Source organism: Equus przewalskii, chromosome 16 (assembly GCF_037783145.1).
Source record: "Equus przewalskii isolate Varuska chromosome 16, EquPr2, whole genome shotgun sequence".
NCBI classification, from domain to species: Eukaryota; Metazoa; Chordata; class Mammalia; order Perissodactyla; family Equidae; genus Equus; species Equus przewalskii.
Window position 1 is genome coordinate 14,150,080 of NC_091846.1, and position 21,531 is coordinate 14,171,610.

The 21,531-nt window shown below is 37.0% G+C and overlaps 2 protein-coding genes across 14 annotated transcripts in view; one reads left to right on the forward strand and one right to left on the reverse strand.

Annotated features, from left to right (window-relative positions):
• NBEA (neurobeachin) overlaps nucleotides 1-21,531 on the forward strand; it is a 671,041-nt gene that overhangs the window by 480,872 nt on the left and 168,638 nt on the right. For all 13 annotated transcript variants that reach the window (XM_070578754.1, XM_070578744.1, XM_070578745.1 and 10 more), the window contains one exon: nucleotides 117-253. In XM_070578754.1, coding sequence (XP_070434855.1) covers nucleotides 117-253 — 137 coding nt within the window. The remainder of the gene's footprint in view (nucleotides 1-116; nucleotides 254-21,531) is intronic.
• On the reverse strand, nucleotides 1,092-5,052 carry MAB21L1 (mab-21 like 1). The gene has a single exon (XM_008527425.2). The coding sequence runs from the start codon at nucleotides 3,912-3,914 to the stop codon at nucleotides 2,835-2,837; it is 1,080 nt and encodes a 359-aa protein (XP_008525647.1). The 5' UTR covers nucleotides 3,915-5,052; the 3' UTR covers nucleotides 1,092-2,834.

The following is a 21,531-nucleotide window of genomic DNA, read 5'->3' on the forward strand; positions in this document are numbered from 1 at the left end:
TACAGGAACCATTTTTTTTAGCGCATCTTTAAAATTTAAACCCTATGGTACCCTTCTGGGAGGGAGCGGGAGAGGGTCACAGGGACTCAGCCTGACTCAGTGCCCTTGTCTTTCAGGCCCAGTGGTTCTCAGCACTCCTGCCCAGCTCATCGCTCCCGTGGTGGTAGCCAAGGGGACTCTCTCCATCACTACGACAGAAATCTACTTCGAGGTAGATGAGGATGATCCTGCCTTCAAGAAGATCGACACGAAAGTAAGTTAAAATGATTCCGTATACAGTACTGGTGGCTTTGTGGCAGGAAGTGGTTTTCAGTTTTACTTGGTTTTAAATGACAGTGGGGGAGGGGAGCACAGTCCCATCTTTCTCATAGAAAATAAAATGAATGAAATAACACATGCTCTATTTTATGGGATTGAAGAATATATTAACGATTTTAAATCCTGTATTGCCAGAGCATGCACATTTTAACAGTCTGTCTGTGAGTGCCTTTGTGTGCACTGGGGCTGATGTGGTAGTTAAGCCAATTGCTCCCACGTCCCTGGGGTACAGCATCTGAGGCTCTCTGGGAAGACTAGGAAGGGTCTTATGAAATTTCTTATTATGATCACTTTTAATTTCCAGAAGTGTAGATTTCAATGTGAATTATTATTCTTTGAAAGGTTATAAGGAAACTGGGTGAGAAACCATTTAGATATAAATTCATCTCCATTATTACATCCATTTTTCACTCCTGAAATGAGTGGGTTTTACATGTGAATTTAAGAGGAAGAAAAACTGATTCTCTGAGAAGCTTTTATTTAAATGTGTATACATAGTAATATCCTAGGGCTCAGATGTTTAAAGTTTGTGTTCTTCTGTGGGTGTAATACCAGAAAATACATATTTGGACGATTTGAAATGCATAAATAATGGTTTATTATATCTTACTGGGTATATTTTAAAACCTGAGTATTACGGAAGCTCTACACCCCTGCACTTTTCTTCTGAAATCAATTTTATTGTTTTAACTTTTATGTTACTGTATAATTTGTTAACTTTTTCCTGAAGTTAAGAATTCAAGAGCATAAATGTCATGCTAGATAGTCAAGCATTATTTTACAAAGATCTTCCTTTAGTTTATTTTTCAGAAGCAGTTATTCTAATATAGTCAAAGACAAATGCTCCCATAGAGCCAGAACTTTATTATTTCTATTTAATTTTATACGGAAATAAAGCATTATAAAGTAGAATAGCAAGTGAAAGTCTAAACTTTGCCCCCACCTGAATTAACTAACTGCCTTAAGGCCCAGAGGGGATGAGCCCTGTCAGCACTTGTTGACAATTAACGTTCTCTGAAGGATAGTCACAGGACTGCTTTGATTTCTAGCTCCAGAAGAACTGAATTTTTAAAATGAGTTTGAATGTAGTGTATTTAATTTTAAATAATTTAAAGTTTGTCTTTATGCTTTTATCCTTAGCTTGCCCTGTGAAGTAAAAAGGAATTTTGGATTTCTGATTATTTAGCTAACAGAACCCTTACTGCATAAAACCAGGTTTGACATAAAATGTTCAGAAATTATCTTTTTATTAGCATAGTTAGCTTTCATACACAAATTTCAAAAGTTTCATTATGACTTTAAGTTCATTTTCTCTGAGCTAGTCTGATTTTTAACTTAGCAATCTTTACTGTCATAACATATTTCTTCCTTATATTATCAAAAATCCTGCGGAAATACTAACCCAGAAGAGCAAGCTTTCAAGGGTAGATTTAAATTGTGTCTGTTGTAGAAAGGAATACTCTTCTAAATAAGTGAGAAACTGAGAGTAGACTATTATCTTCTTAGCTATACTGAAACACCTTTTCTCCAACGTTTTAAGGGTTTTTTTTAATGATTCATTAGTGTATTTCTCGAAATGTTTAAAATATTCAAGTGGGTTCAGTTTTCAAAATCTTTTGATAGAAAAACAATTTAAACTGAGACACAACAACTTTTTTTACTTCATTTATTAGCTTCTAATTAAATAAAAACCAGCAACAGAAATTAAAATCTAAATCACGAAAGTAATTATCCAGTGTATTTCAAGTGCATTTTTCAAATATATAATTCAGATATTCAAGCGTTATTATATAAGCTGAATTCAAATTTCTTTGAATATATTTAAATAACATTTCAAGTATATTTATGGAATGTTAGAAATAGAACAAGCAATATATTTGAAACAAAATGTAAACTTTTTAAAGTTCAGACACTTTCAAAGACAGATAAAAGTACCAGGAGGAAATCTACCTTTAAATGTTATCTGTTAGTGGAAAATGTCTGGAAGTATCCAAAATGGCAATTTAACTTCTGTTCACCAAATCACAAAACACCAACATCCACACTTTCAAAGACAATGTGAGATCACAATATTTGTTACAAATCAAAATATACATTACACTTTCCTTCAGATGGCATATCCAAGTCGTGTTTACTCACAGGCAGAGGCACCTACATCACCAGGATTGTGATAATCCTTTGATAATTAGGCGGAGCTTCGCTGTGGTCTTGCATTACAGCCAGGTTGTTTTCCGGGTGTAACTGTGTACTTTTCAAGGGAGATAGGAAATCCTTTGTAAAGAAGTCTTCTAATACTTGTGGGTTTGGGTTTTTCTCCATCTGCGTCCCCTTTTTGTTTTGCTCCCCTTGGAGGGGTGGGTGAGATGAAGCCTAAACATTGTATTATTATTCCTTTTCAAGGAAGAGATTGTTTGCACTATCAAGTGGAATATCAGATAGGAATCCAACAGGAAGTTTACACTTAATTAGGACTTTGAGAAGAGTAATCACCTATCGGCTCTCGATTAAATTGTCCTCTAAAGTTTTTCCAAACTTTTCGGGTTGGTCAGGATCTCTCTTGCCAGTCGCCACGTTTGTTTGGCAGCGTTCTCGAGAGCCGAATGAGGTTTGCCTTGAAACAGATCTAAGTTCGGTAGGAAGTAGTGAGGACACCGCCGGCATTGCAGGCAGGAGATAAGTTGCAGCAAAATCCCGTTAAGCCGATCACCCAGGCAAGACTCGTCCCAGTCCGACTCCCGGGGATGCTTTTCACACTCGTAGGAAACCAAAGTCTTCATGTGGTAATTGTTCAGGGGCTGACCCGGCAGTTCAAGGTGACGATCCCGTAAGGTTTTGAGGATGGAGAGGCATTTCTTTCTGCAGCCCCCCATCTGCAGTCTGTTCTCCGCTTCCGCAAACTGCAGCACCCATGCGTCGCTCTCCGCCGAGCTCTGCTTGCCGGCCAGGGAGTGGCACTCCTTGGACAAGAGATTGAACCCTTCCGCTTTGACCTCCGCCACCCGGTTGGGTCCCGGCCAGGGGATGTGGGGAAGTGGCCAGTGGGCAGCACTCCTCGGCCAGATCCCGGTGCATTTAAAAGCCGGGGTGATCTGCACCACGTACCTATCTCGGATTCTCAGTTTCACTTCGCTGGTGTCTGCCACCATCTTTACCACATCCCTGTAGCTACACTTGTCTACGGCTTGAGCCACCAGCGTCTGAAACCTGGACCGGATTTTGCGCGCCGAGAGGTAGCCGGAGGCGGTAATGAATTCCACCCAGAGGGACATGCTCCTCTTGCGCCCGTCGCTCAACTTCAGCACCGCGCAGCCGGGCAGCGAGCCGTCGTCCACAAAGTTGAACACCCCCATTTGGTTAAGGTAAAGCACCACCTCGAATTCAGTGGGGGAGATGACCTCGAGGCCCTCGTAGCGATTGTCCATCTCGTTGAGAGAACTGATGAACCGGGGCTCCTGCACTTCCACTTCTTTCAGTACGTCGGAAACTACTTTGCAGACTTCCCGGATAGTTTTGGCAATGGCAGCTTTCCTGGCTTGGCATTTTTCATTGTAGTATTTATTCAGATGGTAGACCAGCTTGGCCTGGGCCGCGATCATGTTGGGGCAGAGATCCGGATTGTACACCGGAGTCTCGCAGTAAGCTGTGGGATCCAATGCGGCTGCTAGAGCTGGAGCCAACTTCGGTGGAGAAACGGGCCGCTGCGCTCAGAAATGTATCAAAAACGTCTTTCCGATGTGCTGCAGCTGTGGATTCCTAGCTACCGCTTTCCCTTCCTTTTATCTTTGAGCCCAGCCGGTCTTAAAGTGAAAGATTGTTCTCCCCTTAAAGAATCCTTGTGTGAGAGAAACGCATGGAGAGATCACCTTCTCAGTAATAAAAACAAAAGTTGCGCCGAGACCCAGCAAAGCTCTTCCAGTAGTCAAAATAAGCAACCCTTTCCGTATTTATTTACGCTTTCCCGTAATCATTGTGTGTGCAGGACTGTTAATCAAATGGAGGAAAAGTGTGCTGAGTGTGTGTCGGGGGTGAGTGTGCGTGTGTATATGTCAGAAGAAGCTGCTGTTGGTTTGTCTAAGAGCCCAGATGCACTCGTGTGGAAATTATAAAGGCAGGGCCAGGCAGGCTGGCGGCCAATCGCCACTGGGCTCGTCACGACAGCCTCCTTCAGCTCCAACCCGGCTAATTAATCCCCCCTCGTGGATATAGGCACACAACTAAAGGTAGGAGACTGCTGCCGGCAGAAAACCACCCAGGCCACCTAGACAGTTTTGGAAATCAAAAGGAATCTCTCTGCCTTGGTATTACTTGAAGCATATTGACGTTCTGAAAAGACTTGGCAAAGTGGTTCTCTTCCGTGCTGAAAACCCTGCTTGTCTTTTTACCGCCGAAATGCAAATACAGGTGTATTAATGGTCATCCATCAATGAGTGAACTAGATGGGGTTTTCCAAAACAAAAGTCACTAACTTGCATTTAGCGTAAGATAATTAATGTCTGTTATCCTCGAGGTCTTTTTAAATGTAGGTTGAAAGTTTGCTCTTTCATGTAAGCGCAAGTTGGCTTTAAATGCAATAATACCTGTGTAGTTTTCTGGATATTCCTATATGTTAGAGTGATTTTTTTTTAACGTTTTGCAGTGTTTTATCTCTGTTTTTTCCTCATTTGCAGTTGTTGAAGGGAATCTGAAAATTATTGCTGAGCGTGTTAGGTGTTGTCTACCCCAGTTTAAGTTAGGATGTTTAAAAAAAAAGGTTAATTCCCCCCCCCCCCCATCTGCTGTCCTCTTTGTACTTTGGGAGACTCACCCAGCGTCACAAGTAGGACCCTAAGGTTAGTACACAGTGGTAGAAATATTTGAAAAATAAACTCTCTGTGATCGGGAGATTATTTTAATGTGCGTTCATAGTGAGCTGTATTTTATTATGTGAAATTCAGGAGAGATCATAGAGATGAGACCTACTAGCAGATAACTGTCCTGAAAATTTGCAGGTTTGAGCTTTCTGGCTTGTTTATAGAGGTATAATTAAGGATATATCTCCTAAGTGTCCTTAGTGGTGACCTGACAGTAGACTTCAAAATTTACACTACTTCATGTGATTTGATTAAGGGAAAATGGTTAGGCTTTTAAAAGAAAATTAATTTGCAGCCATCCAAGGTTTTTTAATTTAAATATCATTTTGGAAAAATTTGAAAGAAATCAACATTTCTTTTGGAACCTTGAAACAGGAGGGTGAAATGGATTTATGCACAACATCTTTTCTTCTCGCGGTACCAGTTGTGTCAATGTACAGGAAACGAAAAAGATACTACCTAGGGTTTATGTAATGGTTTTAAAATCTGTGCAGATTTTTAATTGCTTACCTTTAATTTAGAGGCAGTCTCTTTCAAATTAAGAATCTTTCCAGAAAAATCTTATAACTGCTGATAACAGGTTTGTAGGCACTTTCTCTCAGAGCCACTTTTAACAAGATCTTGTCAGGGTTCCCACTTTTCTCTCCAGCTTTTTTTGGACAGGTACAGCATCACAAAGCCACCTATTATTTACTTTCTCCTTATCCAAGAGTGATAGATCCTGGTTTAGCCTAAAATAGTATATTAGATTTGGGGCTCATGTCATCCATCTACTCTATTCCTGAGAACCTTCCATTCCCTTAGGAGCAGGGATGGGGACGCCGAACAGCCCCTCCTCAGTTTCCAGGCGTTGCGGGTGAACGCACTGCTACCTTTTGGCAGTTGGAAGAGGAGGCAAATCAGAGCCCGAGAATCTGCGACCACGAAGGCGAAGATACGCCATGGTCCCTGGGGAAAAGCCACCTCTGTCCCTCACCCAGCGCAGGTCCCCATGTGCTTCCCGCTGGTCCCGTTTTTCCCACTACTCCGCACTCCCTGGCCATCCTGGTTTCCTCCGTCTGCTCAGTGTCCCATAGGCTTTCTTTATGAGTGCTAGTTATTTTAAAACCTTACTTGGTGTCCCCGGTCTTTCCACGTCTGCCCCAGGCCACGGTCTCTCCCCACCCACCCCCAGCCCCTGCTGCCGCCCGGGCCCACGTGTGGTCACAGCCGAGCCCGGGGCTTTCTGGTCTCCGGCCACGGCCCCTGCGCCCAGCGCTCTCTCCCCTGGGTTCAGGCCAGAGTTACTCGGCCCAGACCTCGCCTCTCGATTTGTTGGGCTACCTGCAAATACCCCAGGTTGTCGAGGCCCTGAGGCAGCCTAGGTGGGACGCAGAGGCCCCGGGGCCGTTCGAGAGGACCGTGGCGCGGCGGTCCGGATGGGTCTTACTCGAAGGACGCGAGGGGCGCCGGGCCGGCCTCGCTGGAGCCAGGCGCGCAGGTGGCGCATCTTCGGAGCTCAGTGTGCGGCTTAATTGGGTCAAAGCGAAGCTAAACACCGAGGCACTTTGTGCAAACTAATTGGTGTAACCGGGGCCTTTGCACTTTGAAGAAGAGAAATGGATGGAGAGAAAAGCACTAAGAAACTCCTTAGTCCTAGAGTGTTCCAGGGAAGTGAAGTCATTCAGTTCCAGGGACACCAGGACTCTGATTTCTGAGCTGCTTCCTTCAGCACCCTTTACACTGGGAGCTGACAGTGATTTACATAACATGGGATTCACCCACCCGCTGTGATCGCTGTGGGTGAACTGGGCGCCCTAGAATAATGCTCCAGTGCAAGTGCTGCTTGTTGCTGCTACACAGTGATTTTCTATTACACTGAACATGTGAAATGAACTGCCTTGTGTAGCTGAATCTTTTCAGTGAGCTTAGCCACTCTCATTGCTGAAAGAAAATTAAACTGTTCTGAGTGTGTATTCTATGCTTTATTTTTGTTGTTGTTGAAATGACCTATGGAGAGAAATTTAAATTATTTAGTATATTTTTGGGTAATTGAGCTGATTTTAATCTAGGCTTTGGAGCTAGATTTGTTTTGTGGGAAATTATTTAACTACTGTATAGTAATTTTTTTTGAAATATTAGTTGACCTCTTGAGCTAGTTTTTTCAAATGATTACATAATACATAGAGATAGCTTAAAATCAATTTTTTACTTATGTGAAAAGTTTATAAAACAACTCAAATGACACCAGTCTTATTATATTATTTTTTTTTACTATAAACATAATCTTAATAGTACTAGAATAAAAGCTTGTGTGTGTCCCATGCTCTAGGATGTAAGCGCTTAATTGTTTTCAGAGGTATGCTGTGCAGACATCTTTGACATGAACTAATAATAGAAGCATAATTGAAGAAAACTAACCTAATTGAAGGGAAAAAAAATCCAAGAATCTCTTGATTTAATGATAATTTGAGATGCTTACATTTGAATGGTATTTGAGATTTTAAAGTCTAACTGACTTGGCTTTTTCATTTCATTTACTTAGTTAACTATGCAGACTTGATTTAAAAGGTACCATTGAGAAAAGAAATCCAAAATAGTCACAAGCACACCATTATCATAAATTTTCATACTGTTAATGAGTATAAAATCATTAAGTATTGTGATCCTTAACACTTTGAAACATTCAAAATAACAACGGCGTAATAGTTTTTCCTGAAGTGCTATTTCCCTGGTAACTTATCCCCCATTTGTAAACCTGCTTAACTTATATAGGATACACAAAGTAATGCATAGTCACCTTATTAGATTTAAAGAAAAACTTTATTATGTTGAGAAATGTAGGAATACAAGGTTTCTGTGTTTTAGAAACCCTAATTTAAATTTGAACTGCATGTTCATAAATTTAAGCAATTGTGACCTTTCATCTGGAAAAATGTATCTATTAGTTAGAAGGTATGCATACATGTGTTAAATGCTCACATAGATATTGTTTTGTGTTTTTTCATTATCCACTGGCTGCTACTCTAATCACAAGTATTCATGAATTTAAGGTTTTATTTTTTTAATATGTGCTTATTACACTGGGGAGATAAAAAGAATATGAAGTTGAGTTTATTAAATTATTTATCCCTACTGCTGGAATGGCTTTGAAAGCTCATTGTACTCCTCTGATTTCTACCCCCCTCTTCTTTTTTTAAATGCACCCAGTCTATTTCATCTGTTTCATTCTGCCAGACACAATATATTTCTTTTTTTACACTAGAGAAATTAAAGACAGATATTTGTGCAGGGTTTTCTTTATGTGTCACATTAAATAAAGTGAAATAGAGGGAGTTTTTCTGTAATCTAATTTGATGGCATCTATACCTTTCTTCCTGTTGTGACTCCTTGCATGAAAACACTTGAAACAAAATTGCTTGAGAGCTTCAAAAGTTTCAATGATTTCTTAAAGCAATTATTTCATATTTTAATACCAGCTTTATGACAAAGTAAAGCAGAAGATTGAGGTCACTCTTTGCACAATTTAGACCCTATTTTATTTCTTCAACCAGAGCATTCTGATAATTGTGGTTAATTTTTTTAAAATTATTTTATTGAGGTCATACCAGCTTATAGCATTGTATACGTTTCCGGTATGCATTATTATATTTCAGTTTCTGTTGTCGACTGCATTGTGTTCATAATTGTGGTTAATTTTTAAAAATTATTTCCTTAATTATTCACCTGAATGATCAAGGCTGTCGCCTCAGCTTCCCACATCCCCCCAGTATGCAATCATACACTCCTCTTTGTAGTGGGGAGTACTTTTTCTCCTACCGTGTTGCTGGTGCTAATAAGTGTTGAAAAGAAAGTAACTTTGAGATTAAAGGTGGAAGTTGGAGGTATACCTTACAAGAATTATCACCACTGCCAGATTTGCAGATTTGAGGTGGTTCTAGATAACTCTGGCCAAAACCTTTCTTTTGGTAGGAAAAGAAATTTAAAGCCTGGGTTATTTAGATATTTGTCTCAGTTTCCTCACTTCCTTTGAACAGGTACACGAAGGAGCAGGATATTTTAAGTTGTATCCATAAACTGAAAAATTTATGGGGGGAAGGTTATCAACCAAAAGATTTTCTTATTGCTCAAAATAAATGTGATCTCTAACCATTTTCCAACTTTTAAGGATATTGGGGTTAGTCATTCATTTATTGAGTATTTTGTAGGAAGTATTGATTCCAATATTCTGGTTTCTCATAGACCCTTCAAAGTTATCTTTATAATCTATAAAATTTAAATTGATTTTGTTAGATTTCAGCTCTATTTTTCGGTTGGATATTATGGACATATTCTGACAGAATAAATAGGCTCCTATGATTCTTTTCTATATGAATATGTGAAAACTAGATATTCCTTAACCCAAAACTGACATGGATTTGCAGACATTTACACGTATGGCTACATCCTTGGTACTCTTAGTACACTAGAGTTTTATTGCACTTAGGAAAAACAATGCAGTCAGATTCGATTAGTGTCTGTTAATCTGTACATCTGTAGTGGGTCATCCAGTACTGCATAGCTCTCATTACTGTACCATACTGTATGTGATTAAGCCACTGAAAATATTCAACATGACCTTGAGACTAGAGTATCATATGTAGATAATCAACTTCCACTGATTGTGCTTCTAACATAATGTTTCCTGTTTCTAATTTACAGTTTGGAAGCTTATTTTTTAATGAACAAAGCAATTCCTCTAAACCAAGATTTATTTTTTTAATGATTAGTAGCTGGAGTAATAATTTAAAAGGATAATTGCATTAGCTAAAAACTATTACCTTTTATCACATATATTATATCCAATAAAATAAATGCTTTATAGAAAAAAGGAAATTAGTTTATAAATAGTAATTTCCTTTATAGCTTTATATATAGATATAGAGATTATAACATTATCTGAGAATAGACTACCTAAATATCTCATTTTCACTTATATGTGATTGTTTTCATTATTCTAATAATATACATTTTAGTATACCAATGTGTACTATTTCTTGAAAGCCAATTTTTCTGTATAATGATTTGTCAAAAATATCAAAAGTACTAGTAAGTGGTTAATACTTTTAATCTATATATGTTTGTTCATTTTATCTAAAAACCTCGATCACATCGAAAGCATGAAGAGCATAAAGAGTTTGTAAGACATAGTGTTTCTAATAAAAAATTGTAAACCTAGTGAAACAAAAAGTATAGCTTTATTTTATTTTTATGTGAAATCTATCTTTTTATTATTTTAAGTCAGGTGTATTGATGTATAAATTTGCACACAGTACTAGTCTGTTCTATGAATTTTTTCATAATAATGTGCCATTCTGTGAATTCTGACAAAGATATACAGTTATATAATGTCCAGCACAGACATAGAACATTTCATTGCCACAAAAACGTTTCCTCATGCCCCTATTTTATTTTCTAATTTCTAAATTTTATGATTCATTTATAAATGCCTGGGTGTTTTAGTTTTATATCAAAAAATCTTTATATTGTAAACACTTTTATTTATTCCCCTAGACTTTATTATCTTATCATGCTTCTAATTTAAGACCAGTTTTAATCAGAGAGCACTGAAGTATAGGCAAAATATAAAATATTTCAGATATACAAGCAATAGGTTTATAACTTTTGTTTTACATGAAAGTTTAATTTTAATATGTGACATTAATGCTTGATAAAAGATTCATTTTTCAAAGGAACCGGCTAGTTTTTGTAATGCTAGCATGAATGTATGAATCAGACTTATGAATATATTTTACAGTTTGCACATCAAAATATGTATTAAGAAACAGGTTCCTCATATAAGCTAGCAACATTTGAGGCAAATTTATAATGTTACTAGCTTTATGTCACTAGAGAAATAAATCTCGTCTCAATATTTAGATTACATTTTACTTTACATTTTTGGTAAATTAATCCTCCCTTTGAGTGGTAGGGAACAAGACCAAGGAGTTTATTAGAGCTACTATTAGTTAATATATACACATTCTTGGAAGATGTGCTTCTAATCCTAATTTTGTATAAATATGCATTGTCATTTAAATTTAGATGGTTATAAATACTCCAAACAAAGAATTCTTAAATTGTAGGAGTGCAAACATTTTCGTTAATAATGATGCTCTTTCAAGTATTTTGCTTTTTTACAACTTGGAATAGCACAACTAGTCTTCTGTTTCTTCCTCCAAGATATAAAATTGTTTAAATGCTTTCTGGTTTATATTTTTATTTGGCAATTACAATAGAAATTTTAATGTTATGCATGCTTACAAGCCTATTAAGAAAGAAGTTATTGCTTTCTTAATATTCTTAAGCCATTTTTAGTAAGTATACTCTTTTTATGGTTTGCAAAATAGCCTGTGCATGCAGGTTCTGTGTACACGCACACACGCACACACACACAGACAACCCCAGTGTTTCAGAGTGTACAAGATCGAAATGGCCTCTATATGTCTTTTGTGTAAGCCTGTTTAAAGAAAAAACTACTAAATATAGGATTCTTGTTGCCACGAGTATGCAGTCTCACCTCTACAAGATTTTTCCGTAACAGCCCTTCAAGTTTTCAGTAATACCTTAAGAGAGTGCAGCTAAATGGATTTTAAAAATAATAATAATTGGAAATTCCAACAGTATTTGTTCAGTCACATATATTATGGCAGTTTTGAATGTCATAAGCTTTTAATTGTGAAACCGAGAAGTTTAAACATGGCTAGCCATTCTGTCCCTATAAATAAAAATATATCACTCAGTCGTTCACATACATAATATGCATGTATATACATAAAAACGCCTTCACTTATTTAAAATTGTTTTCTACTTTTCTGCAACAGATCAAGGTTAAATATTTTGCAACTTGAACCTGTATAAGCAAATTGCATAGCTAACGGGGGGGGGGGGGGGAAGTGGGGTTTTTTGGTTCTTGTGTTTTGTTGTTTTTTTCCCTTTTACTAGCAAATTCAGTTCTTCATTTGTTTTGCTCTCCACGCTGCATTAGCACAGTTTTCCCCTGTGTGCATCTGCCAGTGTACAATTTAGCCACGGGCATCTGTAGACCTTGTGGTGATCAGTATTGCAGGCAAAAGCCATATGTGTTTAAATAAAAAAAAATCTCTTTATTTCATTTGCTGTTTTAACTGGATGGATAACTTTTGTGCCTCAAGACAGAAGAAGAAAAAATACAGAAATAATTAATTGCCTCTATTCTTGAGGCAGTTTCATTTCCCCCTCCAATATGGAATGCTTGTCAGCTTTCCTGATAAATGACTGCATGTATTTGCATAGATTTTACATTAACACAAAAATTAGTTTTATTTGTGGAAAACTAGTTTACATAATAATATAAAACCTAGTGTTATTGATTATGTTTCCAAGCATTGATGATTTTTTAAAGGGATTGTACCATTCTTCTTTTTCAAAGAATCCGATCAGCCTGTTTCTTAATTTAAACTTTCTTTTGCTTTATAGAATCTTGCATTGGACAAGACAAACATATTTATGAAACTTTAAAGTTTTAAAAATTCTTTTCTAGATATATTAACCACAACTGTTTCAGACTCATATAGAACTCAGTTGGTAAAAAAATTTCTGATTTTAAACTTTTGTCAAGGAATATTTTTAAATACTTATTATCAGTTACATACATCTCAAACAGTTGCAGGATTTCATCCATGTGAATGATTTTAATTTTCATATTTGTGTTATCAAAAGGATGGATCCGATACTAGGTGTGTTTAGTTGAGCTCATTCTTAAGACGTTATGCATTGTTTACAATCAAATTTAAATATATCTGGGGACTAGTCTATCTTCAATCTGTTTCTTTGAATATATTTAATCAATTGATCACCCTAATCCAAGCCTTGAAAAAAACACTCTGCTGGAGCTATTTGGGTGCTGAAAATAATTCCCCCTCTCTAAGTGGCAGGCAGTAGATGTTTATTCATACTGTAATCTGGCATCTTGTTGTCTAGAGGCAACCTGCTAATTATGTGCTATCATTGTCTTATCCATGTTACGGAAAATTCAAATATGTTCACTGCTGTTAGTTACATCACAAAGCTTTTCATAAAATATACTTGATCCTCAAGAAACCTACTACACTTAATGGCAACCTAAACCGAGAGTGTCTCTGCCACTTCTTGATTCTGGGACACCCTGGGTGCCAGCTGTCACAGCTCAGCTAATGATGACAAATGCCCCTCTCTATGCAGATTGCAGAGCTTGCTGGCTGCTGTGAAAAGCAGCCAGATTACCTTTCTTCAGATAGTAACTTAACCTTTTAAACTCATGTCAGAATGAAATTATCGTCTGTGATAGTTTCAATATCTGTATCTTTAAAAACAAAAATCAGAATAATATCAAATAACGACTCACTTTTTTTTAATTTTCCAATTTTTGTATCATTTACATTGCTTACCCTTGAATGCTGTAATATTCTCAAGTGAGAAACTCTGGGTTAGATATACACACTAGAGTGTATATTTAAACTCTGCATACAGCTCAGGTAGTGTGAATTATTGAGAAAATTATCTAGATTGTTTATGCCAGAAAATAGCTGGTGAAATGTTGAGGGGAAATATTCTTTCTTTCTCTTCAACTGAGTTGTGAAGCCTCTATTCTCCCACTGTGTCTATAGGCCCAGCCTGTTCCAAATAAATGGTTACATTACTTCTTTAAAACTCTGTGGGTTATTCCAAAATGATTTTGAGAATAATTGCTGCTAGTGATTGTTTTCTCTGTTTTCAAACTTGAGCTTTTGTTTTAAGTTGTTGATTTGTTCCATAGAAATTTGTTGTTATATTATGGTACGTATACCTACATGGATTCTTCAAAACAATAATGAACACTGTTAACCATAATGTAATGTAGGGGGGTCAATTGCCCACTGAATGAGATAATACTCTACAATTGCAACATTCTTTTCAATTTACAAAAGAGTTTAATATGTGTTAATTCATTTCATGTTTAAAATAATTCTAAGTAATAATTATAAGAGTTGAGAGAAATGGGTGATAAGGAATGGGGACCAATTCTTAATGAGCATTTAATCTTCGCAACAAATATTAGTTCCCATTTACAAATCAAGAGGCTGAGATTTAGAAAGGTTAAGTGTCTTACCAAGGGTCACAAAAGTAATTGCAAAACTGGGTCTGTCTGACTGCGGTTCTCTCAGCACTACAGCATCTAGACTATAGTGCATAGTGCAGAGATATACATGTGTGTATGTACGCATGAATGCATGCACATGTGTCCTGTCTGTACCCAGAAATAGTTTTAGCAACTGCTACTAGGATATAAGTAAATGTTATTCTGGAAAGAAACCACAGGCTTACATTTACATCACAAATATGATTGTTTGATGAGTTTTAAAGATTAAGTTCTTTATAAGTCTTTTAATTAAGTAAATATGGAGACACTTTTTATGTTATGAATTTTTATTTTATGTTAGTAATCTATTGATCTGTCACATAAGGAGAAACTATTTAGGAAATATATTATTTAATGAATATAAAATTGTACTAATTCATGTAAAGAACAACTTCCTTGTAAAACCTGTTAGGATTCATGGGTTATATCTTTATAAAAATGATGAAGAGAAATAATTACTTCAGCACTTACTTGAGCAAAGTATCTATATACTTTTCTTTTATCCATGTAGTTTTACTCTGTGACATCAATGAGTTGTACAAGCAACAATATTGTACATCTTTCAAGACACAATGAACATTTCCTTTTATCATGAATTTAATTACAATCATTTCCAAGAAAGCTTTGTGAATGCCAATTGTTTTTATTCCTTACTAAACTTTTCTTTGATACAGATACTACAGTATAAGGATTTTTTTTTCAATGATACATCTGATTATGTTGTTAAATGTTCTATCTTTATGTATTTTAATTGTAGAATTCTACTTATGATTACTAATCAGTACGAATGCTTAATAATTTGTAAGTATTCCACATACAAATTATATAGAATTTACAGTGAATATTTTATTAAAATGTATCATGCAATTAATCCTGGAAGGAGTAAGCTAATTCTACCTCATAAGTCAAACTTTTTTTTTTTTAAGATTTTATTTTTCCTTTTTCTCCCCAAAGTCCCCTGGTACATAGTTGTGTATTTTTAGTTGTGGGTCCTTCTAGTTGTGGCATGTGGGACGCCACCTCAGTGCGGCCTGATGAGTGGTGCCATGTCCATGCCCAGGATTCGAACCGGCGAAACCCCGGGCTGCCAAAGCAGAGCGTGCGAACTTAACCACTTGGCCATGGGGCCAGCCCCTAAGTCAGACATTTTATATCAGGGCAGGAGAGAACTTTAGAGGAGAACATAATACAGCCCTCCTCATTAACTGTCTGAATCACCTCTACAACAGTACCAAGGAGTGGTCATCAACTCTACTTTTACCTCCATTGATGAGAAATTCATTATTTCCTCACATAGATACTTGCACTTACAGACAGTTCTCATTGTTAGAAAACTCTAATATTGAACCAAAATCTTTGTCCTTGAAACTTTCACTGTTTAGTGCCTATTTTTCCTTCTGTATAGCCTTATCCCTTTGACAGAAGTAAGTTCTTTAAATTCAGTGTTTAAGATATCAAATTGAGTGTGCTCTGGCCCTTCAGCCATTAGGCCTATAGCATAATTTAAGTCACCTCACCATTCAGGACCCATTCTCCTCCATGGTTTTCTTCAAGTGTAGTGCCTAGGATTCATTACTCCCAGAGTGGGTTGGTGACTGTAGAGCAGAGAGTCCTCTCTTCAGTGAAACATGACTGTATTAACTTTTAGGGGGTGCCTCCATAACCCTGTCGACAGATGCTGAGCTGTGTGTCGATAAATATCATCTTTGTTTAAATATCTGTTACCAGGGTCCTAAGTACGTGACTTTTTTCTTTATCCAACTCATTCTATCTTGCTATTTTTAGCTATTTTTTTCATGGTTTGACTTACAATAACAAGTTATGTGTTATTGTTTTGAATAAGGGTTAACAGGCATAACCATTCTTTCTTAAAATTTGTCATAGGCTACATTTACAACATCTATAGCAAAACAGAACTCAACTATAATGAATTTTTTGTTTTTGCTCGGGCTAGGTACATAAAAAGGCTAATCCACTTAATAAGATCTGTGGCTAGATTAAATTTACTAAATATTCCACATTTTGTATAGGTTTTTTTTACCAAACACTTAAAATACTGATAGTAGTTTTTCATGGCTTTATCAAAATATATAACTAATAAGCCTCATTTTGTATAAAGTACATGCACTATATATTTTGACATATTTATCAAGTTTGCTTCATCAAATTTTTTGTCTACAATGGAGTCTACAAGTTTCCCAATGCTTGAACATGCACAGAAAAACTAATAAACTATTAATGTAAATAAATGTAAACATAGAGTCTTAGAATATTATTAGAATAATTTTCATATTGATCCATTAATATTTTAATCTTCCGATAACAAGTGTCTTAATATTTTAGCATGAGTGGAGCAAATACTTTTTTAAAGTGATGTATTTAATAAGTTGAAGTCAATGTGAAAACTTTTTATTAAGCTAAATTAGTCTCACCAATCAAGACCCATTCTACTCTATGTTCTTCAAAAGCAATGCCTAAAACTGAATATATAGTAACCCAGAGTGAATTTGTGAATGTAGAATAGAGAAGCCTCCATTAAGTTATGAGTACATTGTTTGAAAAACATATTCAAAAGATTAAATAGTAAAAGGTAACCAATGTTAAGTAAATAATTGATAAAATACAAAATACAGGGGCCAGCCCAGAGGCGTAGTGGTTAATTTCCCATGCTCCACTTCAGAGGCCCAGGGTTCACAGGTTTGGATTCCAGACACAGACCTATACACTGCTCATCAAGCCATGCTGTGGTGGTATCCCACATACAAAATAGAGTAAGATGGGCACAGACGTTAGCTCAGGGACAATCTTCCTCACCTAAAGAACAAAGAACAAAAAACAAAAACATTTATTGTATTTATTTCACTTTGTAAACAAACATATCTGTTAACTTTTTTGTGAGTGTGTCATTTATTTTATTTATTTAAAGCCTTAAATTTCTGCAAGTGTAGGCACATGTTTTTCTTCGCCAAGTTTTTTTTCCCTAAATGTGGATATTTCATTAATACTTTATTTACTATTGCTGTGACATCTAGGCAATAACACACAGAGACAGGCTGTCTCGGATCTGGCTTTCTTGCAGTTTGTGTCTTGAATGGAGAATGAGGAAGTCCAGTGCTTTTACAAAGAACATTCTCAAGTGAAGAGCTGCCCATCTGTCTCGTCTGGTGGCTTATGCAATAAGCAGTGTTATCACATGAATCTCAATGCGCAAGCATTTGTTTTATGAACTCTTTCTGTGCTTTGAGGAGTTTATAAGTTGCTTACTCTGTTGTGTGTCAGTCCCAGCTGACCCAAGTGCATTCTGCTGAGCATATTTGGGGCATAATTAGAACTAATGAAGCCTGGAACACAGCTAATTCTCTAAATGATTTATTCTTATGCTCTTGTCTGATTCCTAAGAATTCTCCAAATCATAATCTATGCCACTTACTTTTTCCTAGCATTGTGTTCATACAGCTACTCTATTTTATTGTATTTGATGAGCATTAAAAATATATTAGGTATTTGAAATGCTGAGAAACATGTTTCCAAGTAAAAGTTTATATTATGTGTTAGTTGAGGGGAATGCCAGTTCTTCACCATCTTTTGTTTTTGTTTATATCTCAAAATGCTTATGGCACCTATGAGTAGATAAGAGATAGAAAACATCAAGTAAAAAGAATCTTTAGAAAACGTACCACTGGGAAACGAAATCTACAAGTAAAATAATTGAAAATCATTAGTGGAAGATTCCTATTTCTGCATTAGGTTTCCCAAGGAAATCAGAAAATTTTTTAAAATCCTTATGAATAGACCTCATGTTTCAAAGCTGTTTCATTCGTATGGCTTCATTGTACCAGCAGTGTTGAGAATGACATTTTTCTACATGCCCTCACCAAGTAGTCAGTGATTCAGTGGCCTGTAACACTTTAAATCCCATCAACTTGCTTTCCTTTCCTGTTATAACTGTTTCAATGAGTGGCACTTTTGTTGTGCAGGTGAAGATCTGGTAGCTTACCGAGGGCATACTAGAATGAGGACAGACACAATTGCCAACACTAGAAGGCTATAACTTTATTAAAGCCTTACACTCAGTAAATAAGATACTGAAGTCTCTTCAGGTAGGTAGTTTTTGTAGCCTATGTCCTATTTGGTCGCCTGTTGCCTAGAAACTACAGCAGAATTCATTGTTAAGAATTATTTATTTTGTCTATTGATCTCAGTATTTAATATTCACCATAGCTTACAGCCCAGATAATAAATACCTGAAGAACAAGTACCACTTTATCAGATGCACTGAAAAACCTAAAATAGTGTAGATCACCAACTCCGCTGCCTCAGTATTGACCTAGCAACCAGTTGGAGATTCCCTGTTTCTCCTTACAAGATATTTAATGCCACCTTGGATAAATTCTAGTCTTAACTGTATGCTTTGACCTGAGGTATTCCTCTTCCTCATCTTTAATCTTCCACCTGAAAGTCAACTGAACACTCAAATAACATGCCTTAGAACCTTGAAGGGAAAAGTTGCAGGTCATTGTTATTGCTTGGGCTTCAAGAACACCTTTTTATTTTTAAACTTTTATATCTTTGAAAGAGGCAAAGAATGAGCTGATAAAATTAGTTAATATTGAGTTCTTATTATATGGGGACTGTGCAAGGTGCCTGATCTACATTACTGCACTTCATCCTCTCAGCCACACTGTGAAGTAGATGCTGCTCCTATCATTTCATTGTTAAGAAACAGAGACACAGAAGTCAAGAAACTCTTCCAAGTTTACTGAGCTGGGAGTTTGCAGAGTCAAGATTTTTCAGCCAGCCCTTCTGAATGTAGACTGTAGAGCCCACTTTCTTAGTCATCACACTAAACTTATCCTAAGTTTGTATTCTCATCTTTAAAATGGGGATAATATCTATATCATAGGGTTGTCGCATGCATTAAATAAATTAATACACATAAAAACCTTAGAATATTTTTTTAACTTATATTACCCAAGTCCATACAGTAACTGCAGAGCCAGGATTCAGACCCAGCTTTTTCTGTCTCTAAACCCTTTAGCTTACCTAGCATAGTGCTAGGTGAGTATTTGTTGAATGAATAATTAAATAAATGTCATCTGTCCTGTACTTCCCAATGGAAGCATCTGTTAATTTTGCTGGTGGTTTTGATAGCATGCAGCAGATACTCAGTGATGGTTGAATGAGTGAATGGTTATTCACCCTGTACTCCCCAATAGAATACATTGATGGCCCCCAAATTTATAGCTCCAGCCAAGACCTCTCCCTTCAACTCCAAACTCATTTATCCAGCTATCTCCCCTACATATTCTCACATATGTGAGACGTGTATTAAACGTAACGTATCCAAACTGAGCACCTGCTCTTCAACCTCAGCCTGTTCCTCCTGCAGTCATCCATGCCTCAGTAAATGGCAACTCCTCTTTTCCAGTTGCTTAGGCAAACAGCTTGGCTGCCATCCTTGACTCTTCTCTTGCTGTCATATCCCCACATCCAGCACATCAGCAAGTCCTCCAGAATCTGACTACCTCTCGCCAACTTTACAGCTTCAATCCTAGTCGAGTCACCATCATCTCTTATGTGTACTATTAGTTATCCAAGAGGAGTCCTGGCTTCCTTGTTTATCCCACTCCTGTTATACCCCTTACATTCTTCTCTCGACATAGCAGCCAGAAAGGTCTGTTAAAAGTAAAAGAAAGATCATACCATCCTGAAGTTCAGAATTACCTAATGGCTTCTGATCTCAGAGTAAAAGTCTAAATCCTTAAAATAACCTATTAGCCCTACAGTGAGCACCTTTCCACCCTATCTCTCCCCGCACCCTTCTGATATCATTGCCTACTACTGTCACCGTTCCTGTGTCTTCTCTGAGCACATTGGCACCTACTCACATTAGGGCCTATGCTGGTTCCTCTGTGTGGAACTCTCTGTTCCCAGTATCTGCACGACTTGTCCTCTCACACCCTTCAGGTGTTTACCCTATCTAAAATGGCAGTGCATCCCCACCTGGACTCTCTGTCCCCCTTCTCTGCCTTCTTTTTCCCCTACCACTTGTCACTGTCTAACATATATTTTTACTTATTTGTCATTATTGGTGTCTTTCTCCCTTGATTTAAATCTAAGCTCTTAATGAGGGCAAGGATTTCATCTCTTAATTGCTCCATATTCAGAATCTAAAACAGTGCCTGGCTTATAATGAATGCTCAATAAATATTATCTGTTTGAAGGAAGGAATGAACTGATGAATGAACAAATGGATGAAGGAGGAGAGGGAGGCAAGGAGGGAAGAATGGGAAAAGGGAAAAGATAGGAAAGAAGAAAGGAATGAAAGGAGATAATCTGTTAATTCTGCCAAATATTGCCTTTATAATAAAGCTATGGAAACTGTACTTAAAAGTGATAGTAACCTCTTAATTCACAAATCTTAATGGCCTCTTGACATCACTGACCTCCTCTTTTTTGAAATTTTCTTCTCTTGATAAAAGGAATAATATTAGTTATTGAACACTTATTCTATGCAGCAAGTGGTTGAGTGAGAATTTTCCAGAGCTGAGAGCAAAGCAGCATTCAATATCTCATCTTCTAAAGAGCTGAAAACAATTAAGGCTAGACAATGGAGCTTACATCCTAGGGGGGAGACACTAAATTAACAAATAAATATATAAGCAAGTAAACAAATATGTAACATGTCAGGTGGTGATAAGTGCTCTGAGGGGAAGGCATTGCTGTCTTATTTTGGGAGATAAGAAAAGTGAAGCTTAGGGCTGACCTGGTGGTATGGTGGTTAAGTTCGCACATGCTGCTTTGGTGGCCCAGGGTTCACCAGTTCAGATCCTGGATGCGGACCTACGCACCACTTGGCAAGCCATGTTGTGGCAGGCATCCCACATATAAAAGTAGAGAAAGATGGGCATGGATGTTTGCTCAGGGCCAGTCTTCCTCAGCAAAAGAAGAGGAGAATTGGCAGCAGATGTTAGCTCAGGGCTAATCTTCCTCAAAAAGAAAAAGAAAAGTGAAGCTTAGAAAAGTTATTTAAGGTCCTCTAGATGGGGCTGTGACTTGAAACCATTCTTTAAGACTTTAGCATCCATGCACTTAACTATTATGCTCTACTCTCTACCTGTATTCATTATCCTGTTTTGCTTCTTACTTTACTAACTGATTTTTCACCATTAACTTGACTCGCTTTTCTCTCTTCTCTAACTCCCA